This window comes from Rhinoderma darwinii, chromosome 3 (genome assembly GCF_050947455.1).
Source record: "Rhinoderma darwinii isolate aRhiDar2 chromosome 3, aRhiDar2.hap1, whole genome shotgun sequence".
In the NCBI taxonomy this organism is placed as follows: domain Eukaryota; kingdom Metazoa; phylum Chordata; class Amphibia; order Anura; family Rhinodermatidae; genus Rhinoderma; species Rhinoderma darwinii.
In genome coordinates this window covers 303,649,312-303,674,203 of record NC_134689.1, presented here as the reverse complement: position 1 = coordinate 303,674,203, position 24,892 = coordinate 303,649,312, and the positions used below count along the sequence as shown (strand labels likewise).

Genomic DNA, 24,892 nt, shown 5'->3' with positions numbered 1-24,892 from the left:
AACATACCCTTAATGTTAAGAACTAAGCCTACATGATCAATTCTAAGGTACAAAGATGATAAATGTCCTGATCCTAATAAACCCAAGTCTCACCTGGCTGGATCGAAGCCTTTTGATTTCCAAATCGTTCTTCTCTTGTAGAAATGCTTCTCTTTTAATCAATATACCTTCCCTTTTCTTGAGCTCTTCTTCTAACTCATCCAAGGCCCGGCGCTGCTCAAGCACTTTATCGATTTCGCTGTCCAGCCATTTCTTCTGCTCTTCAATTTTCTTTTAGCAAGAAATATGGAGAGAGATCACATATATGTCATGAAAAATTTTGATGCTAAAAATGGAGATTTCTAGACAATTTTAATAATGGTTAAAATATAGAAGTCAACAACAAAAATATTATTTGACCTCACATTCACACACAAAAAAAAAAAAGAAAAAAAGTGTACACTAGATAAGTACAGTGAGCTAGTCTATTCGAAGATGACAGAACAATTACACAGCCCCTTGGGATGCGGCAAGCTCTGTTCTAGCAGACAGCATTAAATCCGATCAGCCTACCTGCTGCTGCTCCAGACTGATAACTGATCCATTGCTCCCACTTCTTCTCTTCCTTTGAAAAGCTGCAATTTCCTCCGTCTTGATCTTCAGTATCTTTTGTTGCTGCTCATGCTTCAACTCCAGCTCCTAAAGACAAGGCAGGCAATCTTTTGTTAATTGGACTCCTTCCTACGTAACCACCTGCTGGGCTTTTCTAGGCCCACTTTGCATTTAATACCACAACAAGGAAACCGGCCCTTTGAGAAAACAAACGCAACAAAAAAAAGGATAACTTTGCATTTTATAGTGATTAATAGGAACAAATACATTGTGTTTGCCTTGCAGATGTCTGCAGTATGTTTAGCACATTAAGGAGAGCTTTTCAAAACCCTTTATCAATATAGGTTCTCGGCTAAACGGCAGATATTAAAAGGATGTTTATATGTCGCTGCGCAATTGAATACTGTCACCTTCACTCTGTGTCTCCTTTTTTGCATTTCGCTCTCAAGTCGCCGCTTCTGATCAGTCTCTTCTTTCAGCTTCTTTTGTAACTGCCCTTGCTGCTGTTTCATCTGTAAGATGTTCTTCTCAAGTTCTTCAACACGCCTCACACTCTGGACGGAGAGTGAAGCCAACTTTTCTGTTGCTTGTTTCTTCTCTTTAATAACCTGTTCAAATAAAATAAAGCACAGAAGTTAATTCCACGTACCAATGCAGAGGTTGTAACGTACATATAATAAAGTAGTAGCACTGCGCGCGCGCACGCACGCACGCACACGTCCCTACTGTGCAAGACCCATCTAGGAATGCAGAAAAAAAAACTTGTTTCTAATTGCAAACACCTAACAAAGTTACTGCAGTTTAACGCCTGATGTAACTGAATAGGAAATAAAGGAAACCGAAGGCACTCGCTCCGAACAGAGCGGCTGTTCATGAGTAGATGATCAGGAAGAGAGAGGCAGAGTAGAGAAGGTCTTGTCCAGGAACGGTAGGGATTACTATTAGGCAAATACCAAAAGATGTGGAATTCTGGAAAGAGCAAATGCTGTTCATACAGTGTATAGCTGAGTAGGGTCCGAATGCGGTCCCACGTGGGGTGGAGTTGCGAAATTACTGTAACGTCACTGAAAAAATATTGAATGCATAATGTGTTTTTTCCCTGAAGGAGATTGTTACATATTAGTATGGTTGAAAAAAAAAAAAAAAACACATGTCCATCAAGTTCAACCAAGGAATCTCCGAAACATGTTGAAGTAGTTTTGTCCCACTACACACTGATCTTCTCTGCGACTTCACAGCTTTTTCTGCCCTGAACCCCACCAACCGGGGTGGACCCCACTCAACTTAACCCATACTGCTTGTACTCTGTACTTTCTAGAGTCCCTCATCTCCTTGTATTTGCCGAATAGTGGTCCCCACCATTCCTTGACTAAATCTGATGTACTCTGCTTGCACCCCATCAGCTACTTACGAACAGCCGCTCTGTTCGGAGTGAGGGTCTTCAGTTCTCTTTATTTCCTAGTCAGTTACATCAGGCTTTAAACTGCAGTATCTTATCAGGTGTTTGCATTTAGAGGCGATTCTTTTTATCTGCATTCGTGGATAGGTCTTGCATGGTAGTGACATGAGTGAGCCGTAGTGCTTCTCTTTTTTTAAATAAAATGGTTTTTATAAATATTTTCCAAGGAAAATACAAACAAAAGAAACTTTACATACAAAAAAGAAAATCATACAGACAATACTTCACATTAAAGAATTGTAAAGTAGTACAAGTATCGTAGTATGATACACCCTGTGGATGACAAACTGCGAACGGCGATGAGCCACATTTAGTGATACTATAGAGATCACAGCCAGAAAGTCCTGCCACATTTCAGTGGAAAAGTCACCCACATCTTGCAACCACCTTTCCCGCAATCGATCCAATGTGGATGGAATCAAATATCCCAGAATTTGACCAAACAAAAAGGAAATAAGTCCCTTCGTGGAACCTGCACCCTCAAGCATATTCAATATAACCAAGGAATGGATTTCCAATGAGGAGACCTGACCCTGAGCTCCTAGAGCGTGTCTTAATTGCAAATACTGATAAAAACACGAATTAGGTTATGTAAATTTGTCTTGCAATTGCTGGAAAGTTTTAAGGATCGAGTAGCAGTAAAGGGGAGTCACAAATCTAATACAACAACGCTCCCATTCTTAAAAGCCCTGTATTTGATGGAGTTCCCACAAACGGGAATTACGGCACAGTGGTGTCAATTTGGTAACTCCAGTAATACCCTGCAAATCACGACACTTCCACCACACCTTATGCATGCGTAGAACCGTGGGTACAGAGTTCGGCAAGTGTCTAAAAATGTGATTCCAACAGGGAAAGTAAGCAGTTTGCCATTTGAGTCCCAGGGTTGTCCCACTCCACATCCTTTAAAATGCTGTAATTGTGAAGCTAAAAAGTAGGCCCGAGGATTGGGAACTGCCAAGCCGCCTTCATCAATCAGAAGCTGTAGCGTTTCTAATATTATTCTGGGTACTCCACCTCCCCAAATGAATCCTCAAAACAATTGATCCACTCAATCATCCAATTGGGGCATAAGCATAATTTTAATTAAATTAGACGAACCTTCCCTACTACTCCTAAAAGGTAATCTATGCCATGCCTCGGTCTTCATTTTAAATTTGGCAAGTAGGGCTAAGAGGTTTAAAGGGACAAAATCCATAACTCTGCGTGTAATCTGTATACTCAGATAACAGAATTGCGTGGCAACCTGTACCATCACCACTCCTATCGGTAGGGGAGTTACTAGAGGATCTATAGGAGGAAGCATCGATTTGTCCCAGTTGATGGAAAAGCCTGAGTATTCACATTAAATTCAGTAATAATGTGAACGGCACAGGACTACGATGCTCCGGTATTGTCCAAAAACAATAAAAAGATCATCAGCGTATAGAGCCGGCTTCTCCTCTAATGCACCGTATCTCAATCCTACAACAGATCTAAGCTTTGTTGCTAGTGGTTCCACCGCTAGAGCAAAAAGAAGGGGAGACAGGGTGCAACCCTGCAATGTGCCCCTTCCCAACTCTATTTGGTCAGAGACCATGTTATTAACCCCCAGGTGGGCTTCTCGGAGCTCTGTATAGGCGTTTAAACCAGAACGGCCCACAGATAGGTCCATTCTACACTATAAAATGCCATAGCGGCATCCAATGAAAAGACAGTTCGAGTACAGGGATTATCTGGGACCACCTGGAGACTAAAGGAAGAGGCGATGTATGTTAATAGCCGTCAACTTAGAGGGCATAAAGCCCTCCTGATCTGGGTGAACTACTGATTCTATAACTGATCCCAGACGAATCGCTAATACCTTGGTCAATATTTTCACGTCCGTGGGGAGCAAAGAGATAGGACGCGACGCATCAGGAGACTCTGAATTTTTATCAGGTTTCAAAAGGACTATAATCAAAGCTTCAAACATAGAAGCTGGAAGTTGACCCTTTTCCTCAACTGCCTAGAGTGTAAGCAATAATTTAGATTATAAAATCTCACCGTATGTTTTATAGATTTACACCGGAAGCCCGTCTGTTCCCGGTGCTTTCTCATTGGCCATGAGCTGCACCGTTAATTGCATCTCCTCCAATGTGATCGTGGAATCTAAGCTAGAGCATTGGTGAGCGGTCAACCGTGGAAGGGTAATATCCTCTAGGTAGTTTTCCAAAGCTTCCTAAGAAGCCTGAAAACAGTAGGAATATAATGACAAATAGGATTGAAAAACCCTCAAAATATCTTGGGAATTGGTCAGCAGGTTACCTCTATCGTCATGCAATCCTGCTATAAATTGTGAACCCATCTGTGCTCTAGCTACAGCCGCCAAAACATGCCCAGTACGCTCTCACTCTTCATAGTATTTTTGCTTCATGAGAATGCGCTTACATTCCGCTCAATGTTTGTCATCGGCGGTAAGAGCATCCTGCGCCTTCTGCTAGTACTTTAAATGTAAAGGTGAAGGACCAGCTACAAATCTACTTTCCGCTTCCTGTACTCTAGTCCGCTTTGCTGTTTCCAGTTCTGCACTTTTCCTCTTTAGAACTTCAGCCAAACAGGGTTTATTTTCCAAGTGGGGTGTCTGCGCTGCAACGAAAGAGCTAATAGCACTGGAGAGTGCTCTGACAATGTACGTGGCAAATAACGAACCCCAAAACAGATACGGTATTATACTAGGGGAACCTAAACCAAGATCTATATGCGTCAGAATTTGATGGGATGCAGAGTACCGAGAGTAATGACGAAAATCAGGAGCAAGTATCCGACAAACATCTGCTAACCCACGCTCGCAAATAATGCCCAAATCTAGTAGTTCCCGATTCAGAAGATCTATCAGAGGGGGGACATTTATCCATTGAGGGATCAATCTAGTTTTTGAAATCTCCCATTAGGACACCTGGTGCGTGAGCCAAAAATTCTAGAGCCTGTTTAAGTACTGTACAGGAGAAAGGAGATAGCACATAAAGGGCTATAATTACACATGAGACTCCATACAATTTACAATGGAGGCACACAAATCTTCCATCTGCATGTATAGCCGACTTGATGCACTCAAATGGCAAACTCAGATGCACCAGTATACTTACTACCGAGAATATGAGGAGAATGAAGAATGGTATGCCTGGCCAATCCAAGCCCTGCTAAGATGATGAACAGAGTCTGCCAAAAGGTGCATCACCTGAAGGCAAATTTGAGCCGGTTGATGCTCACGGAGAGACATAAAAACTGTACAGCATTTAGTGACATCATTCAGACCTCTAACATTACATGTCAGTAAATTAACTTTTCCCACCATAAGAGCAGATTAACAATAAATGAAATCCCTCCCTCCACTTCAGCTTTAGTCTCCTCAGAACTAGTAGTGCATGGTGCTCCGCGCCACTCCCCACCCCCTTACCCACAGAAACAGTAAAAAAACAGACATATATACGCACGCATGAAAATATAATTTACTTCCCCAAAACGGAGAACGAAGGTAATGAATTTTTGTACCAGCTGGAATTTAGCACGGCATGAATCCCAGAGTAGCAGATATCATATATAACATAATGAATCAACAGTAACTGCCACTTTCAGTAAGACCGTATGTACAATCCGAGCAGCGTGCAAAAGACAATGGCACTAAAACGAGAAATAGCAGTACTGACCGTAAGAAAATCGCCCCCCCCCCCGCCAACATATAACCAAATAAGCTTCTTCCTGCAAATAATGGTATTGCAACTAGAATACCCACTAAAGCCCTACCGGGCATCCTAACATTAGTGAATAAACAACTCTTTAGTTTCATGAACGTGTACTTACAGCCCTAATGAACCGAATATAAGAACTTTAAAAATCATTCTAATAAAGTCCTCAGGTGTCTCTTCCTCTCGGATAAGATTTTCCATGACTGTCCAGCTAGGTAACAGCTTCTGCAGGATTCAGAAAAAAGTGCGTTTCACCTCGGGCCACAGCCCGCAAGTTAGCAGGATATAACATGCCATATGCAATGTTCAGTTGATGCATCCTTCGTTTTAACTTCCAGGAACTTGGCTCTTTTCCGTTGAACCTCTGCGGAGTAGTCTGGGAAGATGGATAGCACGGTCTTTGTAATGAAGGAGCTTGATTAGCACCGGTCTGGGTGGAGTTCACGGTGGGAGAGGATGGGTAGGGTCCCTGTGAGTCCGTTCAATAGCAAAGACGGAAGACAAATTATCGTTTCCAATTTTATCTCTCAGCAACTTTTCAATAAAAGGTATCAGGATTATTGCTTTCCACCTTTTCTGGCACCCCAACTAGACTAATGTTATTTTGCCGTGACCGATTCTCTAGGTCATCAGCTTTGGCTTGCAGTTCAGCAATAACCTGTGCTTGTCTACGCAAATCCGTGTTTAGGGAAACAACTTTGTCCTCCAAGTCACAAACTCTACCCTCCACAGCTATGGTTGGCTCCATCACTTTTTGGGTATCATGTTGAAGGATAGTTATAGCTGATTCAAGATTACCCACTTCTAATTGTAAAGCACCAATAGGTCCATTACCCTGTTTCACTGCAACAAGGACATCGCGCAGGGTGGGTTCTGGATCGGTAGCAGATAGGTCAATGTTCTCAACAGGTGTCACACCAGCAGAAGTCCCAGAAGTAGATGCAGGGGGAACCTTAGAAACTTTAAACGCCATTTTGTGTTGTGTCAGTGTCCTGAACATCAGTCAAATCCGGGGCATCATCTGCCTAGCCAATAAGGGCAGTTTGAGAAGAATGTAAAAACTGATCTAGTCGGCCAGCCACATCGCGTTGAAACTTTGTGCGCCTGAGCTCCTGAACCGGAGTGTCAGACACATCCTGCAGGACCTTGTACTTCACCCCCCTATTCTTGAGAGCATTGCGTACTTTTGTGGGCACAGGAGAACGCTGACGCCGTAATGTGGACTACTCAAACAGGGCAGTTCGGATTGCCGGGTTCTAGGTCCCTGGGACAGTCGGAGCAGCATGCGCTTACCACGCTCTGTTTCAGTGAGCAGTGAAGTTCGGGATACGCAGGAGATCCGAGGTTATACACAGGCAGGTATCGCGAGGCAGCACTTGGCAAGGAGGCAGAGAGGATACAGTCCTGTCTTTTTCCCTTGTCTGCAGAGTCTCTGGAGCGAGTTCAGCAAGATCCGGCAGCAGCTCTATATATAGCGTGGTAGGCAAGATGGCGCCTGATAACACTCTTGATACTTCCCAAGGCAGGAGACGACTTTAGTGGCTTTCCATATATGATAGATAGATAGAGAGAGCGCGAGCGCATGCAGGATGGGTAAGGATAGAGCAGGATCGTTAGCAGGAGCACAGCACTGAACGTCCTCGTACATCTCCGGCTAGGCCACGCCCCCTCTAGTGATTCTCTCTAAATTCTGATTTATCTTTTAGTAGTCATACTAAATGCAAATGTGTTATTTCTGTTCTTGTTACATATGCGGATGGAGCAAAAATGTCAGTCACCAATTTAATGTAAATGTTGAATAGACTGTGTTCTTTAACCCCTTAACGCTCAGTGACGTACTATTACGTCATGGAAAGCGCCCTGTTCGCACTCAATGACGGAATAGTACGTCTCGGGAGTAACGGCCGTTTCGGCTATCCTCCCGACACATACAGGAGCTGTGACAGCTGCTGTCTCGTACAGCAGCTGTCACAGCTCCTACAGCGGGGACCGATCGCTGTGTCCCCGCTGATTAACCCCTTAAAAGCTGCGTTCTATAGAGATCGCGGCTTTTTAGGGGTTAAGCTGCCATCGCCGGCCTGCTACACGACAGCGGCCGGCGATGGTGACTATGGCAACCGGACACCAAACAATGGCGTCCGGCTATGCCATAGACGGAAGCCTAGTGGGTCCTGACAACGTCAGGACCCACTATGCTTGCTGTCAGTGAGTAGCTGACAGTTCTAATACACTGCACTACGCATGTAGTGCAGTGTATTAGAATAGCGATCAGGGCCTCCTGCCCTCAAGTCCCCTAGTGGGACAAAGTAAAAAAGTAAAAAAAAAGTTAAAAAAAGATGTGTAAAAATAAGAAAATAAAAGATTTAAAAAGTATTAAAAGTAAAAATCCCCCCTTTTCCCTTATCAGTCCGCTATTATTAATAAAAACATATAAACAAACAAATAAACTATACATAATTGGTATCGCCGCGTCCGTAACGGCCTGAAAATTATTTCGTTATTTATCCCACGCGGTGAACTCCGTAAAAGAAAATAATAATAAACCGTACCACAATCACAATTGTTTGGTCACTTCACCTCCCAAAAAATGGAATAAAAAGAGATCAAAAAGTCGCATGTACCTAAAAATGGTATTGATGGAAACTACAGTTCGTTACGCAAAAAATAAGTCCTCGCACGGCTTTATTGATGGAAAAATAAAAACGTTATGGCTCTTAGAATAAGGTAACACCAAAAGTGAGTGATTTATTACAAAACGTATTTTATTGTGCAAACGCCATAAGACAAAAAAAAAATATAAACATCTGGTATCTCCGTAATCGTATCGCCCCGCAGAATAAAGTGAATGTGTCATTTATAGCGCACGGTGAACGCTGTAAAAAAAATAGAATAAAAAAACAATAGTAGAATTGCTGTTTTTTAGTCACCACGCCACCTAAAAATAGAATAAAAACTGATCAAAAAGCCGCATTCACCCCAAGAAAACTACAATGGATTCCTCAAGGGGTTTAGTGTCCAAAATGGGGTCACTTTTGGGGGGTTTCCAATGTTTTGGCACCACAAGACCTCTTCAAACCGGACATGGTGCCTAATAAAAAATAGGTCTCATAATCCACTGGGTGCTCCTTTGCTTCGGAGGCCGGTGCTTCAGTCCATTACCGCCCGAGGGCCACATGTGGGATATTTCTCTAAACTGCAGAATCTGGGCAATAAGTATTAAGTTGCGTTTCTCTGATAAATTCTTTTGTGTTGTAAAAAAAATGGTATAAAGAGGATTTTCTGACAAAAAAAAAAAATGTACATTTCACACCTACTTTGCTCTAAATTTCTGTGAAACACCTAAAGGGTTCATAAACTTTCTAAATGCTGTTGTCAATACTTTGAGGGGTCTAGTTTCTAAAATTGGGTGTTTGATAGGGATTTCTAATATATGGGCCCCTCAAAGCAACTTCAGAACTGAACTGGAACCTAAAAAAATAAATAAATGAGGCAATACTTTGCTTCTTACATTATACTGATAATGAGCAGTGCCCACCCCGAGGTGACCCCAGTTTTGACCGTTTGTATAAACGGAGACCCCTATTAGACCGTTTCAGTGCCCGGTTTTCCCAATCATACACCCCGAGAAGTGTATTTCTATTGATGAGTCCCTGGTACATTTTAAAGGGAGGGTTCAATTCCGCGAGTACCTGCCGGGTAAGAGGGCAAGGTATGGCGTGAAGATGTATAAGCTGCGAGAGTGCATCAGGGTATACCTACAAATTTAGGATATATGAAGGAAAGGCCACCCCCAAACCAGACTGCATCCTGGACTACAATAGGTACATGGGAGGGATGGACTTGTAAGATCAAGCCCTGAAGCCCTACAGCGCTATGCGGTGTGGTATAAGAAGCTGGCCGGGCACATCATACAGATGGCTTTGTACAATGCGTACATGCTACGTCGATGTGCAGGCCAGACGGGAACTTTCCTGGAATTTCAAGAGGTGATTATCAAGAACCTAATCTTTAGGGACCAAGAAGGGGGGGCACCCAGTACTTCTGGAAGCCAGCCCACACGCATCGTACCAGGGCAACACTTTCCAGGAGAAGTTCCCCAAACTGGCAAGAAGGGAAAAAGTCAAAAGAGGTGCAAAGTCTGCTATAAGGGATGACACAATATACCAATGTGACCCGTGTCCCGAATAACCAGTGCTCTGTATGAAAGTGTTTTAAAATTTATCATACATCCCTTGGTTTATAATTTACACCAATTTTACTTACACTGATGTGCCCGGGCAGCTGATAACAGCCACATGTAGGGTATTGCCATACCCGGGAGAACCCACATTACAGTTTATGGGGTGTAGGTCTCCGGTCAAAATGCTCACTACACCTCTAGATGAATGCCTTAAGGGTGTAGTTTTTAAAACGGGGTCATTTCTTGCGGGTTTCAACTGTACTGGTACCTCAGGTGCTTCTGCATACATGACTTCGCACTAGAAAATCCCCAGTAGGCCAAATGGTGGTCCTTTCCTTCTGAGCCCTCCCATGGGCCCAAACGGCAGTTTATCACCACAAATGGGGTATTGCTGCACTCAGAACAAATTGCGCAACAGAATGGGGTATTTTGTTTCTTGTGAAAATAAGAAATTTTCAGCCAAAACGACATATTATTTGAAAAAAATAATTTTGTTTTCATTCCCAGCCCAATTCAAATAAGTTCTGTTAAAAAACTATGGGGTCAAAATGGTCACATTATCCATAAATGAATTCCTTGAGGGGTGTAGGTTCCAAAATGGGGTCACTTCTGGTGGGTTTCCATTGCTTTGATACCTCTGAGGCTCTGCAAATGCGACATGGCACCCGAAAACCAATCCAGCAAAATCTGGACTCCAAAGAACAAATAGCGCTCCTTTGCTTTTGAGCCCTCCCATGGGCCCAAACAGCAGTTTATCACCACAAATGGGGTATTGCCACACTAAGGACAAATTGGGCAACAAAATGGGGTATTTTGTTCCCTGTGAAAATAAGAAATTTTGATCACAAATGACATTTTATTGGAAAAAATTAAATTTTTATCATTTCAAAGCCCAATTCAAATACGTGCTGTGAAAAAACTGTGTGGTCAAAATGGTAACAACAACCATAAATGAATTCCTTGAGGGGTGTAGTTTCCAAAATGGGGTCACTATTGGGGGATTCCTACTCTTTTGGCACCTCAACACCTCTTCAAACCTGGCATGCTGCCTAAAATATATTCTAATAAAAAAGAGGACTCAAAATGCACTAGGTCCTTCTTTGCTTCTAGGGCTTGTGTTTTATTCCACGAGCGCAGTAGAGCCACATGTGGGACATTTCTAAAAACTGCAGAATCTGGACAATACATATTTAGCAGTGTTTCTCTGGTAAAACCTTCTTTGTTACAGAAAAAAAATGAATAAAATTGAAATTCAGCAAGAAAAATGAAATTTGCAAATTTCACCTCCACTTTGCTTTAATTCCTGTGAAATGCCTGAAGGGTTAAAAAACGTTCTAAATGCTGTTTTGAATACTTTGAGGGGTCTAGTTTTTAAAATGGGGTGTTTTATCAAGGTTTCTAATACATAGGCCCCTCAAAGCCACTTCAGAACTGAAAAGGTACCTTAAAAAAAAGGCTTTTGAAATTTTCATAAAAATATGAGAAATTGCTGTTTATGTTCTAAGCCTTGTAACGTCCAAGAAAAATAAAAGAATGTTCAAAAACGATGCCAATCTAAAGCAGACATATGGGAAATGTGAGCTAGTGACTATTTTGGGTGGTATAACCGTCTGTTTTACAAGCAGATGCATTTAAATTCTGAAAAATGCTATTTTTTCAAAATTTTCTCTACATTTTGCAATTTATCACCAATAAACACTGAATATATCGACCAAATTTTACCACGAACATGAAGCCCAATGTGTCACGAGAAAACAATCTTAGAATCGCTTGGGTAGGTTTAAGCATTCCGACGTTATTACCACATAAAGTGAAATATGTCAGATTTGAAAAATGGGCTCTGAGCCTTAAGGCCAAAACTAGGCTGCGTCCTTAAGGGGTTAAACGATTTACCTTATAGCCTAGCCATTGGTGCTTGAGTAAAGACCTCTGACAGATTGTGAAAGGATATCTGAATCTGACCGCTGGCAAAGAAGAACTTCAAATAAACCCTCCGATTACTTCCTAATAGAAAATTGCATGTTCCGTTCAGCCGAATGCATTAAATTGTTCCCCCATCACACACATTTATATTTTCTACAGATACATAATGAATGACTGATTAATAGAGGTCTGACGGCTGAGATCCCGAAAACCTCAAAAATAGGGATGCCTGGCCCCTCCCTTCTCAAAGCATCGGTAACTTCTAAGCATCATGACTCTCCATTATGGGAGAAAATCCCACTGTACCGATTCAGAACATATTTACAATATGGAGCTAGGGCATCTTATTAATGTAAATGACACATACCTGCACTTTACTCTCAGCAGCTGCTATCTTCTTGCGGAACTCTTGCAGTTTACATTTTTCAACTGGATCTGGAGTTTCTTTCCCTTCGAGTTCCTGTAGTTGCCGCTGGTTCTCACTGACCTCCATCTTTGCTTGTTCTGCCTCGGTCTCCAGCTCAGATATCTTCATACAGTGCTGTTTATTCATAGCCTGAGCTTCTCTTCCTGTCACAAGATACAAAGTCAATCCAACAGATCAAAAACATCTATAGCTTTCAGCTTTAACATAACCCAAAATGACAAATAAAGCTTTAACAGTTCATTGAAATACTGGTCATAAAGTGAAATATTAGGTGTCATACTCAACACATGAAATTCCAAATGCCATATGCATGAAAGCCTGTCGATACTTTTCCTAACCCAAAACATAATCTTTGATTGTGACGTTGAAAGGGGACATGGTCTTCCAGTCGCATTGAGCCCAAAGGATTTATCAAAGCTTTTCATCACATTTCACAATCGACACCTAAACATGAAGAATAGTTGGTGGTATTTGTGGTGTTACAGGCATGTCTTTCTGCCCCCTCTACACCATTACCTATTCACAGGGTTGGATTGGCCACCAATAGATCCTTCCAGGTTCTGACCCATTAATAAGCCCTAAAGGTCCATCAGAATTTTTTTTTTTTTATTATTTGGGGCTGTTTTTGAACAAATTGTTTAAAGTTGATTCACAAGTATCCTTCTAGGGTTTACTAATGATATGTTGTGTGTGCGCTCTGAAAATACCGTAGTTTCGGATGCAGTTAAAGTGGACTTTACAGATCTTTTGAATAAATTGAAGATGGACTCTCAGAATAGTTTTCTTTGGTTGGCCATAGGTACCCCAGTCCGATGCGGCCTAGTCACATAGCACTTCTATCACTATGCCTATCTATTTCTACCTCCTGTAAACAAATCTTTAGAAAAAACACAGTTATAGTAAACAATTGTGCCAACATTGCTTACTGCAACAAAAGGGAGAAAACAACTGGACTGATAACATGCTCAGTATATAATTTACAAATATGGTGGTATTGTACTAGAATGTGAATATTGTAAAGAGTCCACATCGGCACCTAGTTGGGTCTTACTATTAAACAGTGTGGAGAGGTTTATCCTGTCACTTTACATAGTAATAGAACCAGGCGGTGCTTGGAAGAATTTGCAGACAATATAGTGAGGGTATGGGTTGTCTGCCAAGAGCCTTTGTAGAATCTTAATCCTAAGACTAGAGCAAACTGGGTAAGGTTACATTGCACCCTGTGCAAGCATGCATTAAATGTGGTGTTAACCTATGTTTTACGTCGTAAATCAACACTTTACGGATGTCAATTTAATCAAAGGGCCTTCCAAATGTGTAGAAACAATAGAAACAAAGAGTTACTTATACTACATAAAAACCTAGCAGACTTATCCATAAATGACAAAATTACTACTTTTTGGGATTGAATCTGAAAGTCAAAATATGAAAATGTGTAATCAATCTGGAAATATACAGAAAGGGCAGTTCAACATTGGAGGGACGTGCTGTTCTTGAGGCTTCAAAAGTGCCTAAAGTATTGCATTTAATAAGGGTTTATCTACTGCCAGCAGCCTGAATCTCACCAGTTTTAACTAGCTCTTTAATAAGCTCTTCCTTCATTCGGATGTTGATAGATAGCTCCCGGATCTTCTGCTGAGCTTGACGCAACCTCCATTTGGAGTCCTTTCCTGGACTTAGACTCTCTTTTGGTACATCATATTCTCTCTTCTTACATTGATCTGCACAAGACAAAAGGGTCAAGGAGGTTAAACAACTATTCAGCAGCTTGATTGCCTGTATAGAATATATATATATATATATATATATATATATATATATACACATATACACACACACACACACACACACACACACACACACACACACACACACACACAAGCGATTTGACCATACAGTACATATGTCAATCATGCACATGGTCTACACAGACCGCAATGGAAAGAACAGCACAGAAAAGCAATGATAAACTAGCTCCAGCAAGACCAGTGTGGTCATCAGTACCAGGGTCAGTAAATGAGGTTTCTCGGAGCAGAACATTTTATCTGTCAGTCCATCACTGTATCTTTTGCATTAATCCTTATGCAGTGACATATTTCGTTTTCAGCTTGTCCAACATGTTTAATATTGAATGGGTTGTTCAAGGTTTAGGAAAAGAGCTGGTTATGTTCAGTATATAAAGCGCTGACACTTTTGTAATGTACCGCCAGTATGAAAGTGGCCCCTGAGCTAAGATTTCAGGGACTGTCCTGTACAGACCTTTGTGTGTTTCGTTAGATTTGCATTCCCCTACAGCGATTCTAGGGATGCCAGCAGAAACTTTGCCCAGAGTATTAATGGTACATACAGATACATTTTTAAATAAAAACTATACAATTTAACTTACATCCAGGACAGTTTCTGTCTAGTAATGTTTCCTCCTCATCATCACTGTCCTGAATAGATGTTGGATACCTCCGGTTGTGAGCTGAAGCTAAACTTACATCCAGTTTGGACAGCTTTTTAGACCTATAGTGAAAGAGAGGCAATAAATTAAATTATATTATCATTCCTTAGACCGGCCGTATCAGGTCAGGTAACAGTGGAAAGCAGGTGCGGTGAAATTAAATCCCCCACGGCCACTTTGGGGTCTCCCCAGCAGATACTGTTCAAAAAGGATGCAATTTGAGTAATAGCAATATATTAGGGAATTGCCTAAAAAAAAAAAGTAAAGGGTCAAAAAAATCTTCACTTTAAAAATGTGATCCTCTATGCAGCACTAAACATACTTTTTATGCATTCTAAGAAACATCAACGGGATTCAGACTATTGCCTTCCTTCCCACATCTGGAGGATTGCATAAAAGAAGAAAAATCGGGGGCATGGAAGTGTTGCAAAAGATCATTTTATTTTTACATTATCCAGTTTACAGACTGGGCGATGAGCAGTTGAATCAAACATTAATATTCTTTATTTCCAACAGATAGCAACAGAAAAGAACAAAATCACGCAGATTAATAATTATTCTATAAAGAACATCATCCACAGATCTGTTCCCTTTAGGCTATGTTCACACAGAGTATTTTGCCGAGTTTTTTGATGCGGAAACCGCGTCGCAAAACTCGGCAAAAACGGCCCGAAAACGCCTCCCATTGATTTCAATGGGAGGCGTCGGCGTCTTTTTCCCGCGAGCAGTAAAACTGCCTCGCGGGAAAAAGAAGCGACATGCCCTATCTTCGGGCGCTTCCGCCTCTGACCTCCCATTGACTTCAATGGGAGGCAGAGAAAGCGTATTTCGCTCTGTTTTATGCCCGCGGCGCTCAATGGCCGCGGGCGAAAAACGGTGCGAAAAACTCAGCGAAAATCGGCATGCAGGGAGAGGAATATCTGCCTCAAAGTTCCAAACGGAATTTTGAGGCAGATATTCGTCCTGCAAAATACTCAGTGTGAACATAGCCTTAGAAGGTAGTACATTTTTAATGTTCTCACTTCTCAAATTCTTTTTTTTATAGCGTTTTGTGGATATTACACAAATAGGACACTGCACAAATAGGCTTTACGACTCCTGTAACAATCTAGGGAGGCATCATCCATGGCACGAATATGAAATCAGGGAGAATAGATACGTAGTGGTTCAGATCACACCAGACTTCGTAAGTGCACGAATAGGGTCCCAACCTAATCGTAACAAAAAGAAGTATTCGGCACACAATCCTGAAGTTGAAGTTGTTTTCATTTATAGTAATAATTCCAGAGGCTTATTATCAGTTCCCAGCACGGCTCAGAGCCTGATGAAGGTCATTTAATGACTGAAACGTCGCACTGAGTCTCTGGCATTATTACTATAAATAAAAACAAGATTTCCTCAACTTCAGAATTGTGTGCTGTATATTTATTTTTGTTATGAAATCAGGGAGAGCTAGAAGACTGGCACTAGAAAACTGCAATATGGTTGAGCAACTCATGTCACCAAGTTTCAGCATTCGAAAAGGCCTAAAAGTGGGAATATATTTAAGCAACAACTCAGGCAAAACGCACATAGGTTCTTGAAATTCAGAAAAGTATTTTTCTCTGCGTCCTTAATACTTAAATACCCTTAATACTTAGCCCTAGTGTGTACGTGGCTGTTGGACATACGGAATATAAACCATATGCCACACTAGGTACATGGACTGATGTGTGTAATTCCAATCTCTGTACAGCGCTGTGGAATACGTTTGTGCTATTTAAGCAACGGAAATAAATGAATAGAAAAGTGTGTTTTTTAGTCATGAAGAGGTAAGACACACAACGTCAGAGAATGAGACGGCTGTGTGATAAAAAACATAAATCACATGCAACACTCGCTACCAAATTTTAAGCTGCCCCTGTGTAAGCACAAGAACTGTTCATTGGAAGCTTCAAGGATTGGGTTTCCATTGCGGAGCAGTCTAATATAAGATATCAATCACTGTGTGCAATGCCACACTGCCATGAGACTACTGGAAACACTTCACTATCTAGCAGGCTGATGGATGGGGATGGGTTTGGTGAGCACAAAAAAAAGTTTCTTGACCAATATGTAGTGCAACTGTAAAGACTGGCAAAGGAAAATATATATATATATAATGGTCTGGGGCGGTCATTATTTTCATGATATGAGCGGACCCCCACAGTTCTAGGAGAAATCTTAATGCTACAGAATGCAATATGTCTGCATCCAACTTTATGGCAACAGTTTCGGATGAAAATATCACAGTACACAAAGGAAAGTTTAAGTAAAGATACCACAGGGGTCCTGAAGTTCAGCATTACAAATTGAAAAAGTATACATTAAAAATTTGGAGTATGTGTGGTGCTCATATATTTATTAAAAGGGGTTTTCCAAGAATTTCCATGAATGGTCTATCTTCCAGAACTCCCTCCGATCAGAAGATTTCACTTGATTCACTTGAATTCGTCTGAGCTGCAGTACCAGACAGAGCCACATGTAGTAATGGGCCACTGGGTCTGGAAGATAACTACATGTGGCTGTGTCTGGTACAGTGCAGCGACCATGGAAACTCCTGAAACACCATTTTGACAATTATATCCATTACGGTTTTTATATCCATAAATTATACTTTGACAAATAGTATAAAAAATATATATAAAACCTAAATAACGGGAGAAATGTAAAAATGGAAAGGAAATAATTACCTGTTTAAAGGGAGAGAATTGTCAGATTCCCTCTCAGACTCTTCATTTGCCTTGGTCTCCTCTTCTGACTGTCCTGATGGATCAGAGTCTTCACTGAAGTGTCTGTACAGTACGGTGTCTGCCTCCTCCATGCTGGACACAAGTTTCTGGGTTCCATTCTGAAAATTCCTTGTAAGCTCCTTAGACAAAGAAGCAACACTATCTGAAATCTGGAATAAACACAAAAAAACCCAGGCACTAGAATAAACGATGAATGAAAGCAACAGGTGCATTTCATCTCTTTTTTCATTAAATTAATCACTGGAAAAATAGCCAGGAAACTAAAGTTCTATCCTTCAGGATTTGTGCACTTATGTAGAAAAGGCAAAACATTAGAAAATAATAATTAACCCCTTAGTGACAGCCTATTTTAGGCCTTAAAGAGACTCTGTCACCAGATTATAAGTGCCCTGTCTCCTACATAATCTGATCGGCGCTGTAATGTAGATAACAACAGTGGTTTTTATTTTGAAAAAAACTTTAATTTTTGAGCAAGTTATGAACAATTTTAGATTTGTGCTAATTAGTTTCTTAATACCCAACTGGGTGCTGTCACATACACCCACATTAACTTTGCTGAAGTGTCTTGAGAGTGAATAGACATTGCCTCCAGCCAGGATGCGATGTCTATGCACACTGCCGACACTTCGGTAAAGTTTCTGTGGGACTTACTCACACAGCACAGCGTGATCTCGCGAGATCACGCTGTGCTGTCATTCACCACGTGATCTCGCGAGATCACGCTGTGCTGTGATTAAATCCCACAGAAACTTTACCGAAGTATCGGTAGTGTGAATAGACATCGCATCCTGGCTGGAGGCAATGTCTATTCACTCTCAAGACACTTCAGCAAAGTTAATGTGGGTGTATGTGATAGCACAGCAGGATGGACATGAATGGAGAGAAGTGTATGATGCGGATTGGTCAGCGTCATACACTCTTTACAAAGCCCGCTTGGTCAGAAGTTAAAAAACGCCCAGTTGGGCATTAAGAAACTAACTAGAATAAATCTAAAATTGTTCATAAGTTGCTCTAAAGTGAACGTTTTTTCAAAATAAAAATCACTTATCTACATTACAGTGCAGATCAGATTATGTAGGAGATAGGGCACTTATAATCTGGTGACAGAGCCTCTTTAATGACCAAGCTATTTTTTAAGGTTTTCCATCATCGCATTTAAAGAGCTATAACTCTTTTATGTTTGCATCGACATAGCTGTACAAGGACTTTTTTTTGCGGGACAAGTTGTATTTTTTCTTTTATAGCACCAATTTGATGTACATATAATTCATTAAAGGTTTTTTTGGGGGGGGGGCGGAGAGAAAAAAAAAACCTAGCAATTTCGCCATACTTTTTTGGATCTTAAATTTACACTGTTTACTGTGTAGTATAAATAACATAAGAACTTTATTCAGCGGGTTGTTGCGATTGCGGCGATACCAAATTTATATATTTTTTAATGTTTTACTACTTTTACACAGTAAAAACACTTTTTTCTAAATTATTTGTTTTATTGTTGCCATATTTTAAGAGCCATAACTTTTTTTTTTACTTGGAGTTTTTATTTATTTATTAAACATAGCTTTTTTTTTAGTCCTACTAGGGGACTTTAATATGCGATCATTTGATCGCTTTTATAATACACTGGGCAGGAGGGCAGAAGTCATCTCTGTCTAAGGGCCTGTTCACATCAGCGTTGGCTTTCCGTTCCGGGGTTCCGTCTGAGTTTTCCGTCGGGTGAACCCAACAACGGAAAGTCAAACTGAAACCACAGCTAATGGTTTCCGTTTGTCACCATTCCGGCAGGTTTCCGTTTTAATGACGGAATCAAAAGCGCAGTCGATTGACTCCGTCGGAAAAACGGAAACCTGCTGGAATGGTGACGAACGGAAACCATTAGCAATGTTTCCGTCACCATTGATATCAATGGTGACGGAAACGGAAGCTGTGGTTTCAGTTTGACTTTCCGTTGCGGGGTTCACCCGACGGAAACCTCCGACGGAACCCCGGAACGGAAAGCGGTGAACAGGCCCTTAGTGTCCTATTGGCAAAGTGTCCTGGCAATTATACTTGGCAGTTAGACAGGGTAAGTGACAGGTAAGCTGTGTGGACTAAACAAAGTTGCATACATTATAATTAATACTTTAGAATTTATCTCTGTTTCCTACGACCAAACCACCGCAACATGTTTACTGCCTCACTCATCATTGTAGCTGTTGTTGGTTTACAAGCCTACTGCCTATTTCGCCCTTTAGTAAATTCTGTCCACATAAGTACCTCTCTCCTTCCCTCGCCCATGTACAGCTCCCATGCACTATTCACTTTTCTGAATCAGCTTAACCCATCTCATCCCACTGCTCAACATAAAGGTCGCTCTCATAAATCACTGAACCATCTGCTGTCTCTCTCCATTCTCCTGCTACTAGCTGCAGGGGTCATCTCTCCCAACCCTGGTCCTCCCTTTTCTTCTGCCAAGCTCAACCACTTACCTGCCACACATAGAAACCTTGCAAATCTCCTCAACATTTCTTGTATGTCTTCTCTCTCAACTGTGCGCTCTGGAATTCTCGGTCTGTGGGCAACAAACTCACCTTTATTCATGACTTATTCCTTTCGAACTCTCTCAACCTTCTGGCTCTTACAGAAACATGGCTACACCTGTCTGACACTGCTTCTCCTGCTGCCCTATCTTATGGTGGTCTCCAGTTCTCTCATGCCCCCAGACCGGAGAACAGGCAGGGTGGAGGAGTAGGTATACTTCTTTCCCCACACTGCACTTTCCAGGTCATTCCCCCTGTCCCCTCACTCACATTCCCCTCCTTTCAAGTACACACCCTCAGACTCTTTCACCCTTTTTCCCTCCGAGTGGCAGTTGTCTACAGTCCCCCGAGCTTCACCTCGCCAATTCCTGGATCATTTTGCTGCCTGGCTTCCACAATTTCTATCCTCTGAAACACCCACTCATCATTGATGACTTCAACATCCACATTGATAACCCGATCTCCCCATCTGCCTCCCAGTTTCTATCTTTAACCTCTTCCCTAGGTCTGTCACAACTTACTAACTCTCCTACACATGAAGACGGGCATTCACTTGACCTGGTCTTCTTCTGTCTCTGCTCAGTTTCTGACTTGATTAACTCTCCTCTCCCGCTGTCGGACCACAACCTTCTCTCCTTTACTATCAAATATACTCTGCCTCCTCAGGTCATGCCTACGTATCAGACATACAGAAATCTACATGCCATTAACACTCAGCAACTCATAGACAGTCTACAGTCCTCATTGTCCCCTATGTCTTCCCTCTCCTGTCCCAATCTGGCCGCCAAACATTACAATAAGACACTCAAACATGCATTGGATGAAGCAGCCCCCCCTACACTCCGAACCACCCGACAAAGACGACGACAACCCTGGCACACGCCTCAATCCCGCTTTCATCAGTGGTGCTCGAGATGTGCCGAACGTCTAGAGAAAATTGCATTTGGCTGCAGACTTCCTCCATTACAAATTTATGCTCAACTCTGCCCTTCACCGAGCCAAACAAGTCTATTTCACTTCTCTCATCTCTACACTATCTAATAATCCAAAACGCCTCCTTGATACTTTTCATTCCCTCCTTAGTCCTACAGTGCAGATGCCAATCACAGATCTCAGAGCTGTAGACCTGGCCACTTATTATAAACATCGCCATGATATCTCCCAGTCCCCTAGTAACATCGATCCCCTTCCCTCCCGTACTCGCTCTTATTCACATTTAGCATTTGACCCAATAACAGAAGTCGTCTCTAGGCTCCATTCTTCTTCTCGTCCTAGTGATCCTATCCCCTCACACCTCCTCCAGGCTCTCTCCCCAGCTGTCACTAGTCACCTGACTAAAATTTTTCACCTCTCTTTCCCTCCTCTTTTAAATTATAAACCCATTACTGAAAAAAAACAACTCTTGACCCATCCAGCGCTGCTAACTACTGACCAGTCTCTTATCTGCCCTTCATCTCCAAACTCCTGAAACGCTTGGTCTACCCTCGCCTTATCCGCTATCTCTCTGCTAACTCCATTCTTGACCCCTTACAACCTGGTTTCCGTACTCTACACTCCACAGAAACTGCCCTTACTAAAGTCTCAAATGATCTCTTGGCAGCTAAATCGGACGGTAAATACGCTCTCCTGATTCTTCTGGATCTCTCTGCAGCCTTTGACACTGTAGACCACAAACTCCTACTGAACATGCTCCACTTTATTGGCCTTAAAGACACGGCTCTCTCTTGGTTTTCCTCCGATCTCTCTGACCGCTCGTTCAGTGTGTCATTTGCTGGTTCTACTTCTTCTCCTCTTCCCCTTGCTATCGGGGTTCCTCAGGGATCAGTCCTAGGTCCGCTCCTCGTTTCTCTCTACACAGCGCCTATTGGACAAACCATCAGCAGATTTGGCTTCCAGTACCATCTCTACGCTGATGACACCCAATTATATGCCTCTTCCCATGACATCACCCCTGCTCTAATACAAAACACCAGTGATTGTCTGTCTGCCGTCTCTAACATCATGTCCTCTCTCTGAAACTGAATTTTTCTAAAACTGAGCTCCTTGTGTTCCCGCCATCTACTAACCTACCTAAAACTGATGTCTCCATCTCCGTGTGTGGCACTACCATAAATCCTAAGCAGCACGCCCGCTGTCTCGGAGTTAATTTTGACTCCGGTCTTAGCTTTACTCCTCACATTCAATCACTTACACGCTCCTGTCATTTTCACCTCAAAAACCATCTCAAGAATCCGCCCTTTGGGGGGCGTGGCTTAGGCATGGCAGTGTGAGGACGCGTGCGACTGCAGCTCCGGACTCACCCCGCCGAAAATCTCCCGACAGGGCATATTCACCGGCCGCCTGAACCAGTATGACAAGGGGGAAACCCCAGAAAGTAACAAGGGGTTGAATCCAGCGCTGTATAAGATAAAACGGAAACTGATTCCAAGTTTACTAGTAGTAAGTTGAAAAGGTCCAAAGATATGGAGTCCTAGTGTGCAGGAAAGAATGTCGCGTTTCAGACGTGTCTGACGTCCTTAATCATGGCTGTTTACACCGTCGGCACCTCCCGGACACATCGGGCACCCCGTCCATCGGCCGGTTCCTCCGGTCCACGCAAGAAGGCACCCCACAGCGGTCCTCCTCGTCCCCTCCAGTAGGCCGCAACCAGCCTTCTCCGTCACCGCGAGGACACATCCCGCCTTCCTCCCCCTCCGGCCAGCTACAGCTCGGCGCCTGCACTAGAGGCCCTGGAGGTGAGATGTAGCTGGCAGACAGAGGTCAGTGTGGGGCAGAAAGCACAGGGCCACCTCCACCGGCCCAGACAGAGGCAATCCCCCTCCTCCACATTCATCACCAGCCAGTTACCGGACACGGGGCCCCTAACTTGGCACAGACGGGCAGAGTACACGAGGCGCCACTACCATCACCGGCCCAGAGGCCGTCAATCGTGCCAGACAGCCAGCAGAGCCAGGGGCTGCCGGCCATTTTCCCGAGAGACCCCCTCCCCCACCCCGCCAGTACACACAGGGGATCACCACGCAGGCCTGTCCTCGGGCCCCCCACCCTCCATGGAACGGACCCTGGCAGAACTATGGGAGATGGTCAGGGTATTGCCCACTAAAACTGACTTGGACCTCCGCCTCGCACGACTAGAGGAGAAACACGACAGGGCCATCGGGGAGGTCACACAAGATGTACGTGCCCTGGCCGCGAGAGTAGACACTTTAGAGCGCCAGCACTCCGTCGACTCCCTGGACATATCGGTCCTTTCCCAGTCCTTGGCTATCCAAGCTACGCAACTCCGAGAACTCTCCCTTCACTTGGATGATGTCAAGAACAGGGGGCGGCGTAATAACTTGAAACTGAGGGGTTTGTCTGAGTCTGTACCCCCCGATGGACTATACGATGCTGTGACCCACATTTTCAACAAGCTCCTGGAGCGCCCGCGGGATATGCCCATAGAGCTGGACAGAGTTTACAGACTGGCAGGTCCCCGGAATGGAGACGGCAACCGACCCAGGGATGTTATATGTAGAGTGCATTTCTACAAGCAGAAAGAGGAGATTGCCCGAAGAGCCTGGGAAAAAGGGGCTGTCCCTTACAACGGAACCGACATCACAGTCCTGCCAGATGTATCCAGATTGACACTTTCCATGCACAGAATTGTCCGCCCATTATTGGAAGCAACAAAGGGAGCAGGCGCAACATACAGGTGGGGACACCCCTTCCACATCATCTTCCGCAAGCAGGGAATGTCATTTGCAGTTCGCTCCCCTGACGAACTGGAGGAAGCATTCCGGTTCTTGGAGACCTCACCAGTGCGGTTACCAGACTGGACCGAACCGCCGACACCATTCGCTCCCAGAGGAGGCCCGTACCCGGATTATGGGTCCCGTCAGCTGATCCGACCTGGAGCGGAGCCACCCGAACGTCGACCTCCACGTAGAGACCGAGGGTCAGGGCCCGTTGACCTCCATCCCCCTGGACGACGCTCACCGCGGAGGGACTGAATGTTCGCTGACGCCTTTTATGTGGACATTTCCTGTACTGCTTTTCGCCTTTTCCTTCTCTCTTTTTCCCATAGGGTTCCTGGAGGACTGTCAGGAACGCATTGCTGGAACTGCCATATAGCTAGTTGAGCTACTGTGGGTCTGGAGGGAAGGTTCACACCTGTTGGGGGATGTTTTAAGTGGTTCAGCTGCTCTAACTGTTTCACCTGCCTAATCTGTGTCATCACGTAGGGGAAGGTGGATACTGGGAATGTTAACTGTTGATAGGGTGAGTCCGGGGCTTCAAGGCACTTTAGTTAATTGAATTATCTAGTTGACACTTTAATTGCTGACACGCTGTTACTGCACTCTGGTCTTTCCTCGTTCCCTATTAGGGTTCCGTGTAGCTGTGTCGTGTTTGAAGGCCTTCTGCGGGCGACACAGCTCGCGTTGAGTAGTGGAGAGGTATTGTACTCCGACTTTAGAGAGCTTGCTTTGAATACACTCGTTCTTTTTCCTCTTCTCCTTTCCCTCCCCTTACCCCTCTGTCCATCCCGAAAAACTCCGCTACCATGTCGGACATTACCGCTTTCTCCCTAAATGCACAGGGTTTGAATGTTCCGGAAAAGAGGTCCTCCATTCTCCGGCTTCTGTGGAAAAGAAAAGCGCACGTGGCCTTTCTGCAGGAAACTCACTTCCGGGCATTCCGAAGCTCACAAACGCCAACTACCCCGATGGGTATCATAGTGCGTCCCCTGACTCCAAGACCAAGGGAGTCTCCATCCTGGTCTCCCGTTCCCTTCACTGGGAACACATGGATACCTGCGCAGATGAAGCGGGACAGTACCTTTTCGTGAAGGGTAAGTTGGATAATGCACTGTACACACTGGCCTCATAC

At 43.3% G+C, this 24,892-nt stretch overlaps 1 protein-coding gene across 3 annotated transcripts in view; it reads right to left on the bottom strand.

Moving 5' to 3' along the window:
* KIF7 (kinesin family member 7) overlaps positions 1–24,892 on the bottom strand; it is a 50,757-nt gene that overhangs the window by 12,463 nt on the left and 13,402 nt on the right. For 2 of the 3 annotated variants that reach the window (XM_075858172.1, XM_075858170.1), the window contains exons 8-14: positions 17,445–17,653; positions 14,674–14,795; positions 13,853–14,008; positions 12,228–12,430; positions 1,002–1,199; positions 553–678; positions 94–270 (exon numbers count right to left, since the gene is read on the bottom strand). In XM_075858172.1, coding sequence (XP_075714287.1) covers positions 94–270; positions 553–678; positions 1,002–1,199; positions 12,228–12,430; positions 13,853–14,008; positions 14,674–14,795; positions 17,445–17,653 — 1,191 coding nt within the window. The remainder of the gene's footprint in view (positions 1–93; positions 271–552; positions 679–1,001; positions 1,200–12,227; positions 12,431–13,852; positions 14,009–14,673; positions 14,796–17,444; positions 17,654–24,892) is intronic. The other variant, XM_075858173.1, reaches the window with a different exon arrangement.